Source organism: Schistocerca americana, chromosome 4 (assembly GCF_021461395.2).
Source record: "Schistocerca americana isolate TAMUIC-IGC-003095 chromosome 4, iqSchAmer2.1, whole genome shotgun sequence".
NCBI classification, from domain to species: domain Eukaryota; kingdom Metazoa; phylum Arthropoda; class Insecta; order Orthoptera; family Acrididae; genus Schistocerca; species Schistocerca americana.
This window is the reverse complement of record NC_060122.1, coordinates 823,779,346-823,802,668: the sequence shown is the minus strand read 5'-3', so window position 1 is coordinate 823,802,668 and position 23,323 is coordinate 823,779,346. Positions and strand designations below refer to the sequence as shown.

At 40.3% G+C, this 23,323-nt stretch overlaps 1 protein-coding gene across 1 annotated transcript in view; it reads right to left on the bottom strand.

Annotated features, from left to right (window-relative positions):
* The window catches only part of LOC124612275 (autophagy-related protein 2 homolog A), a 492,429-nt gene that overhangs the window by 336,189 nt on the left and 132,917 nt on the right, over window positions 1–23,323 (bottom strand). The window contains exons 8-9 of the mRNA XM_047140377.1: window positions 17,179–17,332; window positions 221–309 (exon numbers count right to left, since the gene is read on the bottom strand). Coding sequence (XP_046996333.1) covers window positions 221–309; window positions 17,179–17,332 — 243 coding nt within the window. The remainder of the gene's footprint in view (window positions 1–220; window positions 310–17,178; window positions 17,333–23,323) is intronic.

Below are 23,323 nucleotides of genomic sequence, written 5' to 3'. Positions count from 1 at the left end.
ATGACTACTGAGGTCGCTGATATGGAGTACTTGGCAGTAGGTGCAGCACAATGCACCTACTATGAAAAACGTATGTATTTGGGGGTGTCCGGATTCCTTTGAGCACATGGTGTAACAATTTATAATTATTTACCAACCAAGCACCACTATAAAAGTGCTTGGATTGCAACTTACTTGTATAAAAATAGTGAAAAAATCCAAGTGAAAGTTAAAATATTACCCTTATGCGATTTCTTCTTAGGTCGTGATGACACATTCTGCTGAAAAGAGGGACTCTGTGTTCCATGTGATCCACCAAATCCAGCCAGCCTGTTAAACATGAGATGTCAGACAGTACTGGAACATCCTGGATTAAATACAAACAGTTTAACAAGTTGAGTAAAGACAACCACATATGACATATTGAACAAGAAAAGTGAAGGGTAGGCACATAAAAAAGTAGTTGAACATACTGGCTCAGCTTACAAAGTTGTGCTTTTCATCAAAGCACACAGAAAAATAGACACTTTTACCCAGTAATGCAGCCTTACTACAAAATTGTAGCTGAGTGTTTGTTTGTTTGTGTGTGTGTGTGTGTGTGTGTGTGTGTGTGTGTGTGTGTTCCAAAGTTTATTACAACATTAATACACGAAATGTAGGAAATCATTAGTTGCCATTTACTTTATGAAAGTGACAGTAGAATGGAAACACTTGTCATTTTTCCAATCCTACTGTCACCAAATCCTGTTTCCCTCTGGCAAGGGAGGGAGTATCATCTGTATAGGCAGCACAATTATCAAACTTGAAGACTTTTTATAAAATCAGAAATAGCAAGAAAATAACTCTTAGATTACCCTATTGCATAGCCAAATGTTCCATATGAATAGCTGCAAAATCTTCATTTCCAGATGATGTGATGGACAAGAATAAGGTACATGTCTAGGCTGTGGATGAACTCGAGCACCATTGACTCAATATGTGGCCAAAACCATTAAGCGATGGAGAAAATAATTTGACTTGAAGAGTCTTCTTGCACTTAATTCAGTTGTCAACAATGATCTCCACTTTTATGCATTCAGTACGAGACCAACACGAGCAAACAGTAGAACCACTACTAGAGGGCACACAAAGTCACTTGACCTGTAACTGCGCAGGTGGTGCAGCACACGAGGGGACAATGGCAGTGACAGAAACCCTGTAGTGAATGACTGCCATGTGGTAGGGAAGATGCAGTTCAATAAATGAGTCCTGTGACATGGAAATTATGCTTCAGTCCCCCTATAATCTGTCTGGCAATAATTCCTAAATATAGCTAAACAGGTTATCTGGGAACTGACACATAATTTCCGCATATTACCTAAATTTTGTCCACCTCTGTAGCTGAGTGATCAATATGGTTTACTGCTATGGAGGGGGTCCAGGTTCAATTCCTGGCCAGGTAGGAGATTTTATCTGTTCAGTGACTGGGTGTTATGTTGATCTCATCAACATTTCCTCTTTGTTGATGTGCAAGTCACCAAAGTGACATCAAATAAAAAGACTTGTACTAGTCAGACAAATGTGGCAACTCCTCCTTTCTCCAAATTTTCTCTACAGAAGTAAGAAGCTAACTTGAATCCTGTAACATTTAACATATCTATACCAGTGGTCACATTATGTTCAGAGTGGCAGGTTATATCAACCAGTTTGCTCAAGTCTAATTCTTCAACACAAATAAGTATCTCATTAAGCTTACTCGTTAGTCCTCAAATATTCTGATGCAATAAGGATAACTGATTATTTGTACTGGCTGAATTACAACTAGATGAACCTAATTTTCCAGTTTTTGAGTATCTCTAGTTTCAATCAGAGGTTGTCTGCATGAATTGTGTACATTAAAATTTGCTTTCTGGCTGCCTGTTTTATTCATGTAAATGTCATTTTCATCCTGTCTCTGAATATCTATTGTTTCTGCCCTCCCTACCCTAAAAATCTGCTCCTCTGTCACTTGTAACCAGTGGTACTTTACCACTTGTGAAAGTGCTCCCCCCTCCCTTAAGTTATTTGCTATTAGTCCAGACAGTTTTCCCTCCCCTTCCCTGTTGAGGTGAAGGCCATGCCTAGCATACCGTATTTACTCGAATCTAAGCCGCACTCAAATTTAAGCCACACCTGAAAAATGAGACTCGGAATCAAGGAAAAAAAATTTTTCCTGAATCTAAGCCGCACCTGAAATTTGAAATTCGAAATTCAAGGGAGAGAATCGATTGCTTATTTTTCTTTGATCTGATAAGTGCTGTTCTCTTTGTTATAGGTGTTTACGTCACTCTAAGCTGAAAATGCATTATTGTACTGTGTCATGCATTGTTTGTCGCATTCTGATAATGTGTGTTTATGACCTGTCGCCGCTCGCGGCATGGCTTGCTTTTGTGCGCACTACCGCCGGCACTTACGATAAAAAACAGAGAGGAATTGTCTCATTAGTGAAACAATGGCAAGAGACTGCTATTTGTTACTACTTACATTGCTGCTTTCTTTGATAATGATCAACAAGAACCAAATAATAGTCTGCATATGATAGAAGATGTTCTGAACGCGAGTGTAGCTAAAATTTTTCGCCATTTGAAAATCTTTGCAGACGCCTCTTATGTAGACTACATTCTGCACAGAAATTAGAGTCATCTTAGATTTAAAAATCTAGTTGATTGCCGTGCTTCATTTCTGAGTGTATCACTATTAGGCATAAGAATAATAACGAATATAAACATGACATGATATGTATATTCTTCCGCGTTTGTTGTTGTCTCACACTAGTTTCATAGTTTATTAGGCAAACAGGATTTAAATGAGATAGCAGCAAACACAAAAGAATACATGGCAAAATGTTTATGTCCGTATTATTCTTATGGTGAAGAGAATACTGCATGTGATTCACTAGAGTTGGTCATATTGACAAACATCCCAAACAATATTGCCAGTCGGATTTCGTAGTACATTGAAATGCTGCTACATTCGAAGATGAACAATATGGAATTTGTATTTACTTCGTTGGATAATGTATGAAAATGCAGTGGTCGAAACTCGGGGCGGAGAAAAAAGCTCATCTTCAACCTTTTTTTTTTTTAATTTATTTACTGAGTCAGAGGTTTTGGCACCAGTATTTATCTTTGTGCCTGCAAACCATGCCTGTGTAGCGCTACATATATTCGACGGCAGAAGTTAGTTGTGGCGGCACCTACCAACATTTTTCAGAACTTCCGCTTACTATACACTCGATTCTAAGCCGGAGGCGGTTTTTTGGATTACAAAAACCGGAAAAAAAGTGCGGCTTAGATTCGAGTAAATACGGTAGTCCCACCTGCTGAAAGAGTCAACAGGAACCACACTGATGTGAGGTCACTCTAAGGTCACTCTCAGTTGAATAATCAGGGTTCCTGTTTATGATGTTGACGCCCCACCCACTATTACCATGGTGTCTTACTTTGTGAAGTCTTTGCGAAGTGAACCTACATCCTCTACCACCTGACCCAGACTTGCACTAGGTTTAAAAAAAACTTGTGACCTGGTAATCTGACCCTCGTTCATCCTGCAACAGCTACAAACAGCTGTTCATCATATTTCTGTGAAACACATCTCTTCTACTAGACAAGTGCTCACAGCTCTTAAGGTATGTATTTTAGAGCGCATGTTCACTAAACTTTTTTGCTTCAGATGATCATGACTGTCATATCCCTGAATATTGGCCACTCCTCCTGAGACCCCATGTTTACTGATATCTCATATTACAGCTGCAGGAAGTGAATGTGCTAAGATATGTATGTACATCGTTTCCGAGATGGTTGCGGGAGTTGGCTGCTTGATACAGGATGTCAAATCAAACACCTTTCAGACGTCTAGTTTCCAAACTTATTTTATTTGGCTACCAGTTTTGGCGATTTACTATGCTATCTTCAGGCCATTTCTACAGATAACAATGTTACCAGTATGAAATAGATAACCAAAAAAGGGTGCGTGGTGGAAGTCTTAAATACGGTGGTAATATGTAATCACGTAACAATACCAATCATCACAGGAAGTTACATACAGTTACAGATAAATTATTAAATAAAATGCGAGAACAGTTGCACACTGTATTAACTTAAACTAGTGAGCGAAGTATGAATGTCATATAACTGTAAAAAAAGAAACTACTAAATGGAGGTCAAAATGGTTCAAATGGCTCTAAGCACTATGGGACTTAACATCTGAGGTCATCAGTCCCCTAGACTTAGAACTACTTAAACCTAACTAACCTAAGGACATCACACACATCCATGCCCAAGGCAGGATTCGAACCTGCAACCGTAGCAGCAGCGCGGTTCCGGACTTAAGTGCTTAGAACTGCTCGGCCACAGCAGCTGGCTAATGGAGGTCAATATTTCCTGTTGTGCATAGATAATAATGGTATACTGCTAATGCAATGCCTGTGAAACAACTGGAGTAAAATAATATAGTCATATACTGCTGAGCACAGACTGAACATAAAACATTTGATTGCATACTGTCATATACTAGTGAAACATATACCACTTACTGGAGGTCAACCCAATAACTATCTGTATTATCATGTTCCATATACTACTCATAAATGATAGAAGGAGAATATAAAAATACATCATTGCAATGTATCGATCACAAACTCATAAGATGCAACTTATTTAATAAAATGTAGGTTAACATTGCCTCCATCTTCTTACTTACTTACCTTCATTCTTCGGCATGAAATCACGACAGTTACTACACTACATTGGTTGGCATTGTGGTTTAGTGTTGTGAGTTCTTCCCCTCTTTACATTGTTTTCATGTTACACGACGAATGTTAATTTTCACGTGATTACTAATTTTGTTAGTTGACATGGGTGGTTACTCAGATTGTACACCTGAACCTGTAATGCCTTGATAATACCCGACTCAGTGTTCTGGTACATTCCTAAAAATCCTCATTCTCCAATAATCATCTAATCACAAAGGTATTAACTGACATATTACACGTTGTATGGTATACCCAGACACGTGTTCTGATGGTTTTTCAGTCATGGGTATCCTATCTTTTCTCTTCCCTTGCTTAAAGGCTACATGACACACAGAGATTGTTCTGATTGCAACGAGTGTCTTTCTAATATACTTTGTATGTACTGCACTACTTTTCTTTTAGGCTTATTTCATAGATTATGGTTTGGTATGTAACCTAGCCACATGCCTGCTTCCCAGCAGACTTATCACTTTCTTGATAACGTTGGTTTTGCCTTTTCCATATATTTCAATACTTACTGCTTAGTGGGAATTCGTTATGGTATATTACATTAGATTCATAGTTTGGTTCACTAGAGATGTTTTTTTAAATAAGTCGCATCTTATGAGTATGTGATCGATAAATTGCACTGATGCATTTTTATATTCTTCTTTTATTACTTATTGGTAGTATATAGAACATGACGATATAGATAGTTATGTGGTTGACTTCCAGTAAGTGGTATATGTTTCACTAGTACATGACAGCATACAATCAAATGTTTTGTGTTCAGTCTGTACTCGTCAGTATATGACTATATTGTTTTACTCCACTTGTTTCATGGGCATTGCATTAACATTAAACTGTGATTATCTATGCATAACATAAAATATTGACCTCTGTTTAGTAGGTTCCTTTTTTACAATTATATGATGTATATACTTTGCTCACTAGTTTAAGTTAATACAGGGTGCAACTGTTCTTGTATTTTATTCCTTGATTTATCTGTAACTGTATGTAACTTCCTGTGATGGTTGGTATTGTTATGTGATTACATATTACCACTGTATACAGGGTGTTACAAAAAGGTACGGCCAAACTTTCAGGAAACATTCCTCATACACCAATAAAGTAAAGATGTTATGTGGACATGTGTCCGGAAACGCTTAATTTCCATGTTAGAGCTCATTTTAGTTTCGTCAGTATGTACTGTACTTCCTCGATTCACCGCCAGTTGTCCCAATTGAAGGAAGCTAATGTTGACTTCAGTGCTTGTGTTGACATGCGACTCATTGCTCTACAGTACTAGCATCAAGCACAGCAGTACGTAGCATCAACAGGTTAGTGTTCATCACGAACGTGGTTTTGCCATCAGTGCAATGTTTACAAATGCGGAATTGGCAGATGCCCATTTGATGTATGGATTAGCACAGGGCAATAGCCGTGGTGCGGTACGTTTGTATCGAGACAGATTTCCAAAATGAAGGTGTCCCAAGAGGAAGACGTTTGAAGCAATTGATCGGCGTCTTAGGGAGCACGGAACATTCCAGCCTATGACTCGCAACTGGGGAAGACCTAGAACGATGAGGACACCTGCAATGGATGAGGCAATTCTTCGTGCAGTTGACGATAACCCTAATGTCAGCGTCAGAGAAGTTGCTGCTGCACAAGGTAACGTTGACCACGTCACTGTATGGAGAGTGCTACGGGAGAACCAGTTGTTTCCGTACCATGTACAGCGTGTGCAGGCACTATCAGCAGCTGATTGGCCTCCACGGGTACACTTCTGCGAATGGTTCATCCAACAATGTGTCAATCCTCATTTCAGTGCAAATGTTCTCTTTACGGATGAGGCTTCATTCCAAAGTGATCAAATTGTAAATTTTCACAATCAACATGTGTGGGCTGACGAGAATCCGCATGCAATTGTGCAATCACATCATCAACACAGATTTTCTGTGAACGAATGGGCAGGCATTGTTGGTGATGTCTTGACCGGACCCCATGTCCTTCCACCTACGCTCAATGGAGCACGTTATCATGATTTCATACGGGATACTCTACCTGTGCTGCTAGAACACGTGCCTTTACAAGTACGACACAACATGTGGTTCATGCACGATGGAGCTCCTGCACATTTCAGTCGAAGTGTTCGTGCGCTTCTCAACAACAGATTCGGTGACCGATGGATTGGTAGAGGCGGACCAATTCCATGGCCTCCATGCTCTCCTGACCTCAACCCTCTTGACTTTCCTTTATGGGGGCATTTGAAAGCTCCTGTCTACACAACCCCGGTACCAGATGTAGAGACTCTTCGTGCTCGTATTGTGGACGGCTGTGATACAATACGCCATTCTCCAGGGCTGCATCAGCGCATCAGCGATTCCATGCAACGGAGGGTGGATGCATGTATCCTCGCTAACGGAGGACATTTTGAACATTTCCTGTAACAAAGTGTTTGAAGTCACGCTGGTACGGTTTGTTGCTGTGTGTTTCCATTCCATGATCAATGTGATTTGAAGAGAAGTAATAAAATGAGCTCTAATATGGAAAGTAAGCGTTTCCGGACACATGTCCACATAACATATTTTCTTTCTTTGTGTGTGAGGAATGTTTCCTGAAAGTTTGGCTGTACCTTTTTGTAACACCCTGTATAATACTTGCACCACACCCCTTTTTTTGGTTATCTATTTCATTCTGGTACCATTGTTGTCTGTACACAGGGCCTGAAGATGGTGTAGTAAATTGCCGAAACTGGTAGCCAAATAATACAAGTTTGGAAACCAGATGGCTGTAAGGTGTTTGATTTGACATCCCCTACTAAGATTTGGGTTGAGTACACTACACTATGTTTCATTGAGGATTAAGGTAACCAACCTGTTTAGATTAAAATGTCATATCCAGATGTTCACACAGTGCAGCTGTCAGTACCTATAAAGTAAAAGTGTTAATGGCTCACTTCGTGGGGAACAAACATGGATGGGCTGGTCACAAATTCATTCAAACAGCATGGTGGATCAAAATCTGCTTCCTTCTAGTATTACATCAAAAAACGTTTTACATCAGCTCAGTTCCAAGAGTTAGGGAACCTGTACAGGAAATTGGAATAGAGATCAACATAAACATCATTTCCACCCTTTTTATTGGTCATGAAAAACACACTGCATGTTGTACCACCATACAGCAAGACCTTCAGAGGTGGTGGTCTTGATTGCTCTACACACCGTTACCTCTAATACCCAGTAGCATGTCCTCGTGCACTGAGGCATGCCTGTATTTGTCGTGGCATACTATCCACAAGTTCATCAAGGCACTGTTGGTCCAGATTGTTCCACTCCTCAACGATGATTCAGCATAGATCCCTCAGAGTGGTTGGTGGGTCACATCGTCCACAAACAGCCCTTTTCAATCCATCCCGGGCATGTTCAATAGGGTTCATGTCTGGAGAACATGTTGGCCACTGTAGTCAAGTGATGTCATTATCCTGTAGGAAGTCATTCACAAGGTGCGAATGATGGTGGCATGAATCATCATCCACGAAGACGAATGCCTCGTCAATATGCTGCCGATATGGTTGCAGTATCGGTCAGAGGATGCCATTCACGTCTCGTATAGCTGTTACGGCGCCTTCCATGACCACCAGCGGCGTACATCGGCCCTACACAATGCCACCCCAAAACAGCAGAGAACCTCCACCTTGCTACATGCACTGAAGTGTGTGTCTAAGGCATTCAGCCTGACCGGGTTGCCTACAAACACGTCTCCAACGATTGTCTGGTTGGAGGCATATTGCAACACTCAGCAGTGAAGAGAGCGTGATGCCAATACTTAGCAGTCCATTCGGCATGTTATTGAGCCCATTTGTACCGTGCTGCTTGGTGTCGTGGTTGCAAAGATGGACCTCGCCATGGACATCGGGAGTGAAGTTGGGCGTCATGCAGTCTATTGCGCACAGTTTGAGTCATAGCAAAACATCTTGGGGCTGCACAAAAAGCATTATTCAACATGGTGGCGTTGCTGTCAGGGCTCCTCTGAGCTATAATCCTTAGGTAGTGGTCATCCACTGAACAAGTAGCCCTCGAGCAGCCTGAGCGATGTATGTCATTGACAGTTCCCGTCTCTCTGTATCTTCTCCATGTCCGAACAACATCGCTTTGGTTCACTCCGAGATGCCTGGACACTTCCCTTGTTGAGAGCCCTTCCTGGCACAAAGTAACAATGTGGACATGATCAAACTGCAGTATTGACCGTCAAGGCACGGTTGAACTACAGACAAAACGAGCTGTGTACCTTCTTGCTGGTGGAATGACTGGAACTGATAGGCTATCAGACCCCCACCAACTAATAGGTGCTGCTCAGGCATGGTTGTTTACATCTTTGGGTGGGTTTAGTGACATCCCTGAACATTCAAAGGGACTGTGTCTGTGATACAATATCCACAGTCAACGTCTATCTTCAGGAGTTCTCGGAACCGGAGTGTTGCAAAACTTTTTTTTATGTGTGTATAATATGTGACTCAATGGATGAGAGACACCTAGTGATGTGTGTATAATAAGTGACTCAATGGATGACAGACACCTAGATGATGGTATTGACTAAAGACTTGAGGACTCTACTGGCACATCATCAATATGTAACTTAGTTGTGTTGATTCAAGCCACAGAGATTCAGAAGCCCTCTGGCCTGACACGATACTACAGTGAGCATAGTTGTGTCAGTGTTTCATACTACCCAAATCTCTCAACAAAGTCTTGACCACAGCAGGCCCGAGTACCACGGTTGTTGGAGTCCCTATTGCCACATGCAAAATTCTTGGGTATAAATATTCCCAGCCTAAATGGAAGAAAACTGGAAGTACTAGAATAAGAGGACTGAGACAATGACTTCAGAATATGGAAAAAGCCGAAGTTATATCTGCACCCACACTTTGTGACATGAAGTTTGACTAGATGTAGAGCAATGTGTATCTTAGCAGCCCAGCAACTACTTCTACTTTCTATTTGGGGGTGATAAATCTCAGAACATGAGAATCCAAAAATAGATTAATGAAGAAGTTATATGTTGTCACGTTGCACACACAATCAAATACAAATTCAGAGACAGGGCCATCAGAGCAGTGCAACACTTTGAACTGAAAGCAATTTTATTGCTGACACAAATCTACAGTCAGAAACAAACAGAACTCTGGGACAAAGTGTGCAGCTATTTATACAAACATCAAATATTCCAGAATACTGGTATTTATGCAAACATCAAATACTGCAGAATACACAAACAGAAGCTATTGGAAGAACATTCCAGAAACTATAAATACTAAATAAAAAAGAACTGCTGGAGGTCAGGGTTGAACTGGCGACCCGCAGCACATCAACCTGTGATACTAAACACTACACCACACTGTGTGCACCATGGCTCACAGCACTGTTCCCTTTCCTGAAGAAACTGTAATCCACTGTTCCAGATATTCTCACTGGAGCCGACTAGCACACCAAAGTCCTACTTTCTGACCGGCCATAAAATTCCAAACCAAGTCTCCTGGGCTGTATTACACTGGCCAGTGATTAACACTGTTCTGCTCTCAGCCCTTCTCCTGTGTGTCCAGCTGTCTTGCTTTTTGGTCCTAGGGATGAGATGTTTCATGTAGTCATCCTGAGTGTCATCCTCTTGGAACAGAACCAATATCTCCATTGTCATTTAGGCCTTGCTTATGTGGAGCGGAACAAACAGTGTTGAGCCTGTGGTGCTTTGCTTAGCTGTGTTGTATGCAATGTCACAACATGTAGTATTGTATCCCAATCTGCCTGTACACTGAGAACATATCTATCAAAGTTTTATTAACGTGTTCATCTGTGAATGATAGGCAGTTGTCATCCTGTGGGTGATGTAACAACTTGAAATTACCTCTTATCCTGGTCTCAACCGGAATACTTGTCCACGATAAGAAATTACCACAGGAAGTGCTCTGTGCTGCAAAGTGATGTCTTCCACAACAAACTTTGCAGTTTCCAGAGCTTAGGTAGTCAGCACAGCTTTGGTAACAGCATAGTGGTTGAGGCAGTCAGTGCAGACCATTATCCATCAATTTTGTTTGTTCACTTTGGGAACCTCCGCAGGTAACTGTTGCCCATGGAAGATTTTCATCTGTGGTAGACTCACCTCCATAGATGATCACTTAGTTTAGTTTTCTTGAATTCAATGGTTAAGTGAATTGTCGGTATCTCCATATGGTGGCGAGGAACAGCAACAATGAGTTGGGGAGCTATCTTGTCCAGGGTATGACGATGGGATTCATCTCTCATGCTGACTATAATTGTCTGCAGTCAACTGATGTGAATAGGGCTGTTTTGATGGTCGATGTCTTGTGATGTAATAGTCAGTGAATAATCGTCTTCTCTCTCTGGAGTGATGCACAACTTGAAGAGTGCTCAAAGTGAAAACATACCAGTTGTTCTCTGTACCCCAAATGTCTGTTTTTCTGGTGCAGGAGTTGGTTGAACTTATGTTGGTAGCATTTGACAGCTGTGGCACAACTTTAAGTTGGCTGATACCATTCTCAGAGCACATCTGACAAGTGACATAGACTGGTGCCAAAGATTGATACACCTCTTCCACAACATTCTTTACTATGTCCTGATTTACGGGATCTACACACTTTCATGGCTGCTATCTCTTGTGTACTCAGTTCAACATTTCTGGCTGCCATACCCTGCTGTATCTCTTCCCCTACTATCTGGAGTATAAGCAAGGTGAGATGACGGTGGTCTTCCACAAGTGCTGTAACAGTCACATTTGGCAGTTGGTCATTCCTGTTTCATCCCACTCTTTTCCATTGCATTTCCTTGATGTGCTGGCACTACTTGATAAATTCCTCTGTCATTGTGACATCTGTCACCAAAAGAGCTTGGTACATGTCTTCTGCAACACCTTTTATCATGTGTGAGATTTTGTCAGCTTCTGTTCTATATAGATTTATCATGTGGTGTAGGTCCCAAACATTATAAGACTGTTCATTTCCCCATGACACAGAGCCCTGTTCTTCAATTGTTCTTCTTCTAAGGGGACTTGCTGCTGATTGTTGCCGAACATTTTCTTCATTTTGGCCTGGAATTTATTCCAGCTATTGAGCTTCTCTTTACTTCTGCCAAACCACTGCTGGGTTGTTCCATCCAGCTAAAAGTGCACATTTGCCAAACATATCATGACATCCCACCTGTGTATTTGGCAACTCAGTCTACCCCTTCCAGCCATTTTGTTGGTTCCCAACCAGCATCTCTGGAAAACACTGATGGAAGCCTCACATGCAGCTGAGGTAGTGCTGTTTTGGAATCCATCTGTCTTCTTAATGTATAAGTCTTTGGAGCAATGCACCACTTGGATTCCAGTTCCTGTTCATTAAGTCAATGACTTTTACATCACCCAATTGGAGATGCTGTATTGTAAATATTTTGAGTACCTGGGCTCTCCTCCAAACAATGTTGCATTGAAGTGGCATCGAGTCCAAATCCAAAAGCAGAGTTAGCAATGAAGTATAGAACTTAGAACTGAAATCATATTTATCACTGACACCAACATATATCCAGAACAGAATTGAATTCTTGGACAGAGGGGGCAGCTACTTATACAAACATTGAATATTTCAGAATTTATACAATAACTGACTATTCCAAAATATACAAACATTTAAAAATACATTGTTTCATGAACATTCCAAAAATGATGAATACTAAATAATAAATAATTGCTAGTTGTTGTGTTTCAATTGGTGACCTGCAGCACACCAATCAGTGATGCTAACCACTAAGCCACACTGCCTGCACCATAGCTCACGGCAACATGAACAAATGGGATATAGTACATTTATCAGAAGTGAAGGCCTAAAACAAAGAGTACATAAATTAAAATCATGAAGTGTCTTACAGCAGAGAAATAGAGTAGGAAGGAAATTCAGGTGTTAACAAGAGAATTAAAGAAATATAATGAATAATTTCATATAACATGTTCACATTCTGATAAGGAGGCAGAAGATCTCTACAAAAGGTTACAGAAGCTGTTACCTGGCACTAAGTCATGCAACAAGAAGGTAGTGGATAATTTTAATGTGAAAGCAAGATATAAACTAGAGAAAGATTCTTCAGTGTGAAATTTTGGGATAAAAGCAGAATTGACAAATGACACAGGTGAGTAAAATTTGCTGAAAAGAAAAATATGTTTGTCTTCAAGACATTCTTCCAGGAAACAACTATAACGATTTAGTTTTTGCAATGACCAAATCAAAATAAAAAGGAAATTAAGTTCATTGAATCAAACAGTGATAATTTTTCACACAATGTGACAGTCCTTAGCCAATTCTGAACTGCAAGTTTTGTTAAATATGTAGGTGCAGAATTAAAATAACAGCGTGGAGGGTAAAAATCATAGAGGGAGACCAAGAGATGAATACACTAGGCAGATTCAGAAGGATTTAGGTTGCAGTAGGTACTGGGAGATGAAGAAGCTTGCACAGGATAGAGTAGCATGGAGAGCTGCATGAAACCAGTCTCAGGACTGAAGACCACACAACACAACAACTACACTAGAAAGAAATATATTTATCAGACTGAAATCAGAAAATTAGGTTCTGAGAATTTATTTCAGTATAAGAAAGTATATTAAATTAAATAAAGCAATAAGTTCAGCTTCTTAGATTATACAGACATAGAGGTAAAGGGTTATTACACTCTAAGAAGGAAAAAAAAATGACACACCATGAAAGAGTTACGCAAATTGGTCACAGAGTTACACTCACTCATACAAATATCGGCGGCGGGGGAGGGGGGGGGGGGGGGCAGTAAACTTTGGCTGCCAATGGACAAATGTGTGACACTGCAGTGCAATTTTACTGCACAGCTGGCAAGGATAGTAAAGAGTGGACATGTTGATACCATGGAATAAGTCTTTGTGAATTTCTTTCCATCTCTTCAGCTGGACAGTAACTATGCCTCACAGACAGGCACGTGAACAATATACGCAGACATCAGCATTTGAGAGAGGATGTGTAGTTGGGCTCAAAGAAGCCGGTTGGAGTAATTGCTCGACATTTGAATAGGAGCGAAGCTACTATTAAACAATGTTGCGCGAACCATCCCCGACGACAGTGTCAATAATAAAGCAGACGACCTAGAAAGACAACAGTACCTGCAGACCAAGCAATCATCAAAGAGGCAATCAGAGCCTCGGATTCATCATTATCAACAATTCAACATGCAACTGGTGCTTCAGTGCCTTGTGATCATTATCAGGTGGCTCTCAGAAATGGGGCTGAGCTCACAGTGCCAACTAACACTGGCCTTTATACACCAACAAGCCCATTTGTAGTGGTGTTGAGCACATTCACCCTGGAATCTCATTGACTGCAGTAGAACTGTCTTTAGGGATGAGTCCAGCTTTAAACTGAGCCCCGACGAGCAGAGAAGATGTGTCTGGAGAAGCCTGGGGCAGTGTTGCGATACCAACCTGACTGTTACCCACCGTTCGGCCTGACAACCAGGAGTGATGGTCTGAGGTGCCATTTCATTTCATAGCAGGACCAGTTTGGTTGTCATCCACGGCACCCTTCAAGTACAGTCGTATGTCAGCGATATTGTACACCCATTTTGATACCCTTCGTGGCAAGCTATCCTGGCTTTACATTCAGAAAAAATAATGTCTGCCCACACACAGTGAGATTTTCCATTGCATGTCATCATGCTTGCCGTACACTACCTCGGCCAGCAAGTTAATCGGGTTTCTCCCCAACTGAGAAGGTTTTAGAGCGTTATGGGCAGGAGCCTCCAACCAGCTTGGGGTTTTGATAATCAAACATGCCAATTGGACAAAATTTGTCATGATATACCTCAGGAAGACATCCAACAACCCTATCAATCAATGCCAAGCCAAATAACTGCTTGCATAAGGGCCACAGATGGACCAATGCATTACTGACTTGGTCAATTTGTGATACTCTTTCTCTTGAATAAATCATACAATTTCTCTGAAATTGTAATCATTTGTTTGTCTGTACAAGTGCACCCCATCTACTGATTTCCTTCCCATTCAGATTATCCTTCATGGTGCATCCTTTTCATCCCTTTCTTCGTCCAACCTCCTCCCCCACTTAGAGCGTATTTCACAAAAGTGTTTGTGCAAGCAATTAAAGACATTTCTTGTATGAAAAAAATAAAAGAAAAGAAAATCTCGAATGATACAAAGGAGTTATTAAAGCAAAACAAGAGTTTCAAGGAAAGCTAACACAAACATGAAAGGATAAAAAATGGTTCAAATGGCTCTAAGCACTTAAGATCTGAAGTCATCGGTCCCCTAGACTTAGACCTACTTAAACCCAACTAACCTAAGGACATCACAAACATCCATGCCAGAGGCAGGATTCGAACCTGTGACCGTAACAGCAGCGCGGTTCTGGACTGAAGTGCCTAGAACCGCTCGGCCACAGCAGCCAGCCTGACAGAATACTTTGAATGAAACAAAACTATTCAGAAATGTCTTCAAGGAAAAGGGAAGTGTAATGAAGACTTGGTAAGCAAGACACCAAAAAAATAAGAATATGAAGAAAACACAATAGAGACTTATATTGCTTAGACAACACATTTCATCAATATGGCAGATAGTACAGTAACTAGAAACAGGGGCAGCATCAACAGCCAAGTAAAGTAAGTAAAGTCATATGGCATGAATGTTCAGCCACCTAATTGGAAATATTTGGAAATATTTTCCCAATCCTCCGTGCCCACAGTCATCTTTCCTTCACAGAGTTGGGTGAGCAAGTTATCTGTTAAGCATGAACGACTCTGTGTGTGTGTGTGTGTGTGTGTGTGTGTGTGTGTGTGTGTGTGTGTGTGTGTGTGTGCGCGCGAATTCACACATGTGTTTATGTATTGTAGTGCTGCACAAACTTATGTATGGTGCACGGTGAAAGATACCACAAACCACTACTAGTCGTTTCCTTTCCTGTTCCACTCGCAAATAAAATGAGGGGTAAATGGCTGCCTGTAAGCCTCTATACAAGCCCCAATTTCTCTCCTCTTGTCTTCGTGGTCCTTACCCACAACGTCCGTTGGCGACAGTAGAACTGTTCTGCAGTTGGCCTCAAATGCTGGTTCTCTACATTGTCTCAATAATGGCTCACATAAAGAACGTATTCTTCCCTTCAGGGATTCCCATTTGAGTTTATAAAGCATCTCCACAATACTTGTGTGCTGATCAAACCTATCGGTAACAAATCTATCAATACATCCCTGAATTGCTTCAATGTATTCCCTTCACCTTACCTGATGGCAATCCTAAATACTCAATAAGTATTCCAGAAAGAGTTGCACCAGTTTTTTATATGTTATCTGCTTTAGACTTCCCCAAAATACTCCCAATAAAAAGAAGCCAGCCATTCGCCTTCCCTACCACTCTCATTCACAGCAGTTTTACATCGATGAAGTTGTATTACCCAATTTTTGATGTGTACTGTACTCTAATCAAATGATTAGCATCTGTGTGTGTGTTTAAGAAAAACAAATGTGTGTATGTGTGTGTACTTGAACTAAAAAAAGTGCGCTAGCTCACAAACTACAAATTAAGTTCCCTGTCATGTTATATGTGTCTATGTACTGTACAATTTAATAGATGATCTGCATAAGACCAATTGAACTATGAAGAGATAAAGACTTCTGCAAATGGTATTTCAATGGAAATTGCTAAAATTGGTGAACAAGTAATACAAAAGGAACTAAAAAATTGACATTAATCGTAGTCATACTACATGAAAATATTCAAAATGTTGAAAATATGATGTAAAAATAAAATAGTAATAGAACGAAAGTAATCTCTACAGTGAGACTATAACTCAATAAATGCTGAGAAGTTAGCCTAATGGGAGCACCATCTTGTAATGAAATTTTTTAATTGTATTTGTCACGCTTGGGTCATACAAATGGTTTTCTTGCTAACAAGTTGGATCTGGTGGTTATACCATTCGTGTAATCTGAGGCTGACACATAAAATAATAGAATTTTGTTAAAAGCAGTAGGATTTCTTATTTACCATGTGATAGCAGACTTGACAACAGTGGCTTATTTTATTTCCAGTCTGTTCTATTGTATCTTCCTTGAGCAGATGTTCTAAGTGATGTTCTTGCCTAATCACTGAATAACACCATTTTCTATAGCCCTTTCCTCCTTCTTTTTTTAATAGATAAAGGAACCCCAAGTGCTGACAGTCAATGTTTCGCTAAGTCATATTCATGTGTATTTATCTGCTGAATATCAGCTTCTTCTACTTTTATTTTGTTGTAATAATATTATAATTTTAAAATAATCCTCAATAACAATACTGATATGAAAACCAAAACACATTTCCCATCGCACAAATAATGAGATTTCTTATTATCAAAGTATCTGCTTAGTACATTAATTTCAAACCATAACCTTCTGGTAGGGGATGAGACAGAAGTGGATTTGCTGGCACTGCTTGTACTGCTCACAGAAGAGGAGAGAGATGCATCCATACTCCCAGCATCTGACAGCATACTCTCAGTCATGGCTGTTCCACGCATTGGCAAGAATTCTTCATCGCTGTCATCTAAAACAGATGTGACTGCAATAAAATTTCTAATTTTCTAGAGGCATTATGGAAGCTTGCATTCATAAAACATCACAACTATGGTTCAAATTGGAATTAGAGCACACATTTATGTTCTGTAGGTAGTGTTCATTCTGGCACACTACCACAACTACTGCCTGTGGAAGATAAAATTTAATATCATATTGGTTAGGATGTCTTTGACAAGTCGCCAGTGCATTCATTAGTTCTGTTTTCATAGAACTGGCACCAGTTTCTGATCCTGTACATCAAAGAAGCAGTTTTTGTGTTATTAAATTGTGTAAAATTTGCACTTATGAGCAGCATGGCTAAATTCATCCTTCTGTGAGTTTATACTTGATTGTTTTGACTGTGTGAGACAGCATCTCATGTGCTCTCAGGGCATCATATTGCCAATAGCCTTCATATGAAGCAAGAGTTTACTCACTGTTGCCAATGGCCCTCATCAGAATCATATACAACATGCTGTTAAATAAATTGCATATTCACAAGAATTTTATGGAAACTGCCAATGGCTGTGCAAGCCTATCTTTGCATTTATAAAACGACAGAACAATCATGTAATCAAATGCTGTATAGTGTAGTACTGTGTGTGACAAAAATCTGACAGTAGTGACTGCAAGGAAAAACCTAAGAAATGAAAAGGAGATGATAAATTAAATGCTGAAGATATTTTGAAATAAAGCAAAAAAGATTTGGTCAAAATAGCGACTTCCACAAACCAGCAGCAAGATAAAATACATAAAACTGTGACTGTGGATTTAAAGTATAAAATAAGATAAACAAAACAAAAATGTACAAGAATATAAGTCTGGCACACAAGTTGAGGCATAATACAGTACAAGCTGATCATAAGCACTATTCTCAATGTTGCTGCTCTTTTTTAATATTTTGTCTCAACATGAAGTTCAAACAATGCACTCCCTCTCAAAGAGTAAGATTTTATCTGAGCATTGCACTTTCAATACAATATTATGTAAATCGGCACTTAAATTAACACTGAATTTCAAACATGTTAACATGACTACATTTGAATAGCAAACTGAATTAGGGGTCACAAACTGGCACTAATGACAATACAACAGACATGTTATGTAACAAAATACTTCTCTGAGAAAAAGTTATTAATTTAATTAATGTGTTACAGTTAACAGTAACTTAACTAGATGGATACAGCACTGAACAAAATTACTATGTTTGTAATTCACCGTGTAATAAAGTCTACAGCTGAATGAAGTTCATCCCTTACGGCTTTGAACAGACCACTACTGCACTTGCCATGCTAGCATAAGAAGATAAACTATCGAACACAATAGAGGCACTACTCTTTGATTCTTAATAAAATTTCTTAATTTCTTTCTTCAATGAAAAAATAATTTAAGTAAAGAACGGGTAGATATTCATTAGCTCCATTGAGCTTATATGTAATACTGCTGAATACAGAACAGTTTCCCTGTCCCTAGCCGGAACCCAGTACCACTTACTGCTCCTGTGTTGTCGCCTAGCTTATCGAATCCTCCCAAATGATCTGACAACCAAATTACCCATCTCCAGCTGCAGCCCCTCCTTACACGATGTTTGGTGAAGAGTGTGTTCAATTTTAAATTACCCAAAACAAGTGGCCATTCTTAGCCAGGGTCACGAAGAAAAAAAGTGAAGAAAGAGTACTCAGGATTGACAAAAGGGGATTAATTTTAACCAGGGACCAAAAGTACACAAAAGCAGTTGACACTGTAGAGTGAAGAAACAAAATACTGACAGACAGTATTGAGATTATTATCTACGTTTATCAGAAGTTAATGCTATTTTTGAATTTATTAGTGACTAAACCATCAAAAAGTTAGGAAACCAGTAATTTTTGGACCAGGTTGTTTTGTTGCCCTAACAGAAATGTCATCTTGTATACTAACTGCCTCAGTTCTTAAAGCGAATATTTTAGCTCAACAGATTAAAAGATAATCAGCAGGCTTAGTTTAATGTTATTCGTTTACTGCCCTGTACAACAAAGCACCAGCCACAGAGCAGCCCCACCGTGAATGCTGTTCTCAAACAAGGGATGAGAAGCTGGAAATCACAAATCACTTTGATTACTGTCAAACAATTGGCAGCTGCTGCAAACAGGTATGCTGGGAGAGCTCCTGAGGGTCATGTATCAAGAATTACCAAAGGTATCTCAAATACTATACTCTGCTATGAATCCTGCCTCCTCTGTAGGAATTACAGGATATGTCATTACCCATCTACCTGACTGTGAGTGACATGTCAATGAAACAACAGGTTCAAGGTGCTGTCTTCCAGGGAAACTGAAACTGAAACTGAGCTATTGGCACTCGATTTACCTGTTGGTTGGGGAACCTGCTTTATTCTGTGTAACGAGGTGGCAAAAGTTGAAGATGCTATTCCAGCAGCCACTGAGGGAACAGAGTGCAATCAACCACAGATTGTGACACACATTGGAAACAAATGATGCATATCACCTGAGCTCTGAGGTCGTACCTGGTTATTTCAGCAGCTGGTGGAGAAGGCTGAAAAGATCACCTTTACACACAGAGTTTTAACGAGGCTCACAATTTGCACCATTGCCCCCAGAACTGACTTCCTAGTTCTGAGTCGAGTGGAAGGACTGAACCAGAGACTTCAAAGGTTTTGTGACAGGCTAAGCTGTGACTCCATGGTCTTTTGCTGTAAGTTTGGGAACTCTATGGTCGCTCTAAATGAATCAGAGGCTGCTATCCAGATGACTGACCGTGTGTGGGGTGCACACGTGAGATTTTTGATTAGATGACTCTCCTTCCAGTCCAGATAACAACAGCACAAAAGAATGTCCCTTTCCCCTTCCAATCCCCCACAGTTGTTAACTGCTGAAGCATTCACAACAAAATGCCAGAGTTTGAAGCACTGCTGAAAAAGCAGTCAAGTTCACATAAAACTAGGTACAGAAAGTTGATTGAAACCTGAAATTGACAGCAGTGAGATTTTTGGGGGAAAATTAAAGCATATATTGAAAGGACAGACTCAGTATCAGCTGAGGGCATAAAATTGTAATTGAATCACTCTAACACCCACCAGTTTGCTTGTACATAAGTTCCTTGATCATACTATTATCATCAAAGAAGACTATTATCATCCATCAATCAATTGTGAAAATTACAGTTCTGTTAGTCAGAATGAGATTTTCACTCTACAGCGGAGTGTGTGCTGATATGAAACTTCCTGGCAGATTAAAACTGTGTGCCAGAACGAGACTCGAACTCGGGACCTATGCCTTTCCCAGGGCAAGTGCTCTACCAACTGAGCTACCCAAGAACAACTCACGCCCTGTCCTCACTGCTTTACTTCTGCCAGTATCTCGTCTCCTACCTTCCAAACTTTACAAAAGCTCTCCTGCAAACCTTGCAGAACTAGCACTCCTGAAAGAAAGGATATTGCGGAGACATGGCTTAGCCACAGCATGGGGGATGTTTCCAGAATGAGATTTTCACTCTGCAGCGGAGTGTGTGCTGATATGAAACTTCCTGGCAGATTAAAACTGTGTGCCAGAACGAGACTCGAACTCGGGACCTATGCCTTTCCCAGGGCAAGTGCTCTACCAACTGAGCTACCCAAGCATGACTCACGCCCCGTCCTCACAGCTGCAAGGTTCGCAGGAGAGCTTCTGTAAAGTTTGGAAGGTAGGGGATGAGGTACGGGCAGAAGTAAAGCTGTGAGGACAGGGCGTGAGTCGTGCTTGGGTAGCTCATTTGGTAGAGCACTTGCCCGTGAAAGGCAAAGGTCCCGAGTTCGAGTCTCGGTCCGGCACACAGCTTTAATCTGCCAGGAAGTTTGCAGTTCTGTTAGTGATTGGCATGACAAGACAGCCCGTAAAGCATTAATAAAAATGTTCTCTGAAAACTACATAGATAGTTCAGAACCCCATTCACACTGGAAATATATTAGATATAATGACAACAAATAGATCTGTCCTGTCTGAGAATGACCACATTGTAACTGGTGTCAGTGACCATGAGACAGTGGTGGAAAAAATGATTACTGAAGTACAAAGGGCAAATAAAACGTCTCAAAAATGAGATTGATAGGAAGTGCAAAATGGCTAAGCAGGGATGGCTAGAGGACAAATGTAAGGATGTTGAGGCTTATCTCACTAAGGGTAAGATAGATACTGCCTACAGGAAAATTAAAGAGACCTTTGGAGAAAAGAGAACCACTTGTATGAATATCAAGAGCTCAGATGGAAACCCAGTTCTAAGCAAAGAAGGGAAAGCAGAAAGGTGGAAGGAATATATAAAGGGTCTATACAAGGGTGATGTACTTGAGGACAATATTATGGAAATGGAAGAGGATGTAGATGAAGATGAAATGGGAGATACGATACTGCGTGCAGAGTTTGACACAGCACTGAAAGACCTGAGTCGAAATAAGGCCCCGGGAGTAGACAACATTCCATTAGAACTACTGACGGCCTTGGGAGAGCCAGTCATAATAAAACTCTACCATCTGGTGAGCAAGATGTAGGAGACAGGCGAAATTCTCTCAGATTTCAAGAAGGATATAATAATTCCAATCCCAAAGAAAGCAGGTGTTGACAGATGTGAAAATTACTGAACTATCAGTTTAATAAGTCACAGCTGCAAAATACTAACGCAAATTCTTTACAGACAAATGGAAAAACTGGTAGAAACTGACCTCGGAGAAGATCAGTTTGGATTCCGTAGAAATGTTGGGACTCGTGAGGCAGTACTGACCTTACAACTTATCTTAGAAGAAAGATTAAGGAAAGGCAAACCTACGTTTCTAGCATTTGTAGACTTTGAGAAAGCTTTTGACAATGTTGACTGGAATACTCTCTTTCAAAATCTGAAGGTGGCAGGGGTAAAATACATGGAGCAAAAGGCTATTTACAATTTGTACAGAAACCAGATGGCAGTTTTAAGAGTCGAGGGGCATGAAAGGGAAGCAGTGGTTGGGAAGGGAGTGAGACAGGGTTGTAGCCTCTCCCCGATGTTATTCAATCTGTATATTGAGCAAGCAGTAAAGGAAACAAAAGAAAAATTTGGAGTAGGTATTAAAATCCATGGAGAAGAAATAAAAACTTTGAGGTTCGCCGATGACATTGTAATTCTGTCAGAGACAGCAAAGGACTTGGAAGAGCAGTTGAACAGAATAGACAGTGCCTTGAAAGGAAGATATAAGATGAACATAAACAAAAGCAAAACAAGGATAATGGAATGTAGTCGAATTAAGTCGGGTGATGTTGAGGGAATTAGATTAGGAAATGAGACACTTAAGGTAGTAAAGACGTTTTGCTATTTGGGGAGCAAAATAACTGATGATGGTCGAAGTAGAGAGGATGTAAAATATGTAAAATGTAGACTGGCAATGGCAAGGAAAGCGTTTCTGAAGAAGAGAAATTTGTTAACATCGAGTATAGATTAAGTGTCAGGAAGTCGTTTCTCAAAGTATTTGTATGGAGTGTAGCCATGTATGGGAGTGAAACATGGACGATAAATAGTTTGGACAAGAATAGAATAGAAGCTTTCAAAATGTGGTGCTACAGAAGAATGTTGAAGAATAGATGGGTGGACCACATAACTAACGAGGAGGTATTGAAGAGAATTGGGGAGAAGAGGAGCTTGTGGCACAACTTGACAAGAAGAAGGGACCGGTTAGTAGGACATGTTCTGCGGCATCAAGGGATCACACATTTACCATTGGAGGGCAGCGTTGAGGGTAAAAATCGTAGAGGGAGACCAAGAGAAGAATACACTAAGCAGATTCAGAAGGATGTAGGTTGCAGTAAGTACCAGGAGATGAAGAAGCTTGCACAGGATAGAGAAGCATGGAGAGCTGCATCAAACCAGTCTCAGGACTGAAGACCACAACAACAACAACAACAACAACAAAAAGATTTAAACATTTTTGGAAGGTGACTACTAACAACCATCAAGTAATGTATAAAATGCAGGTTTAACC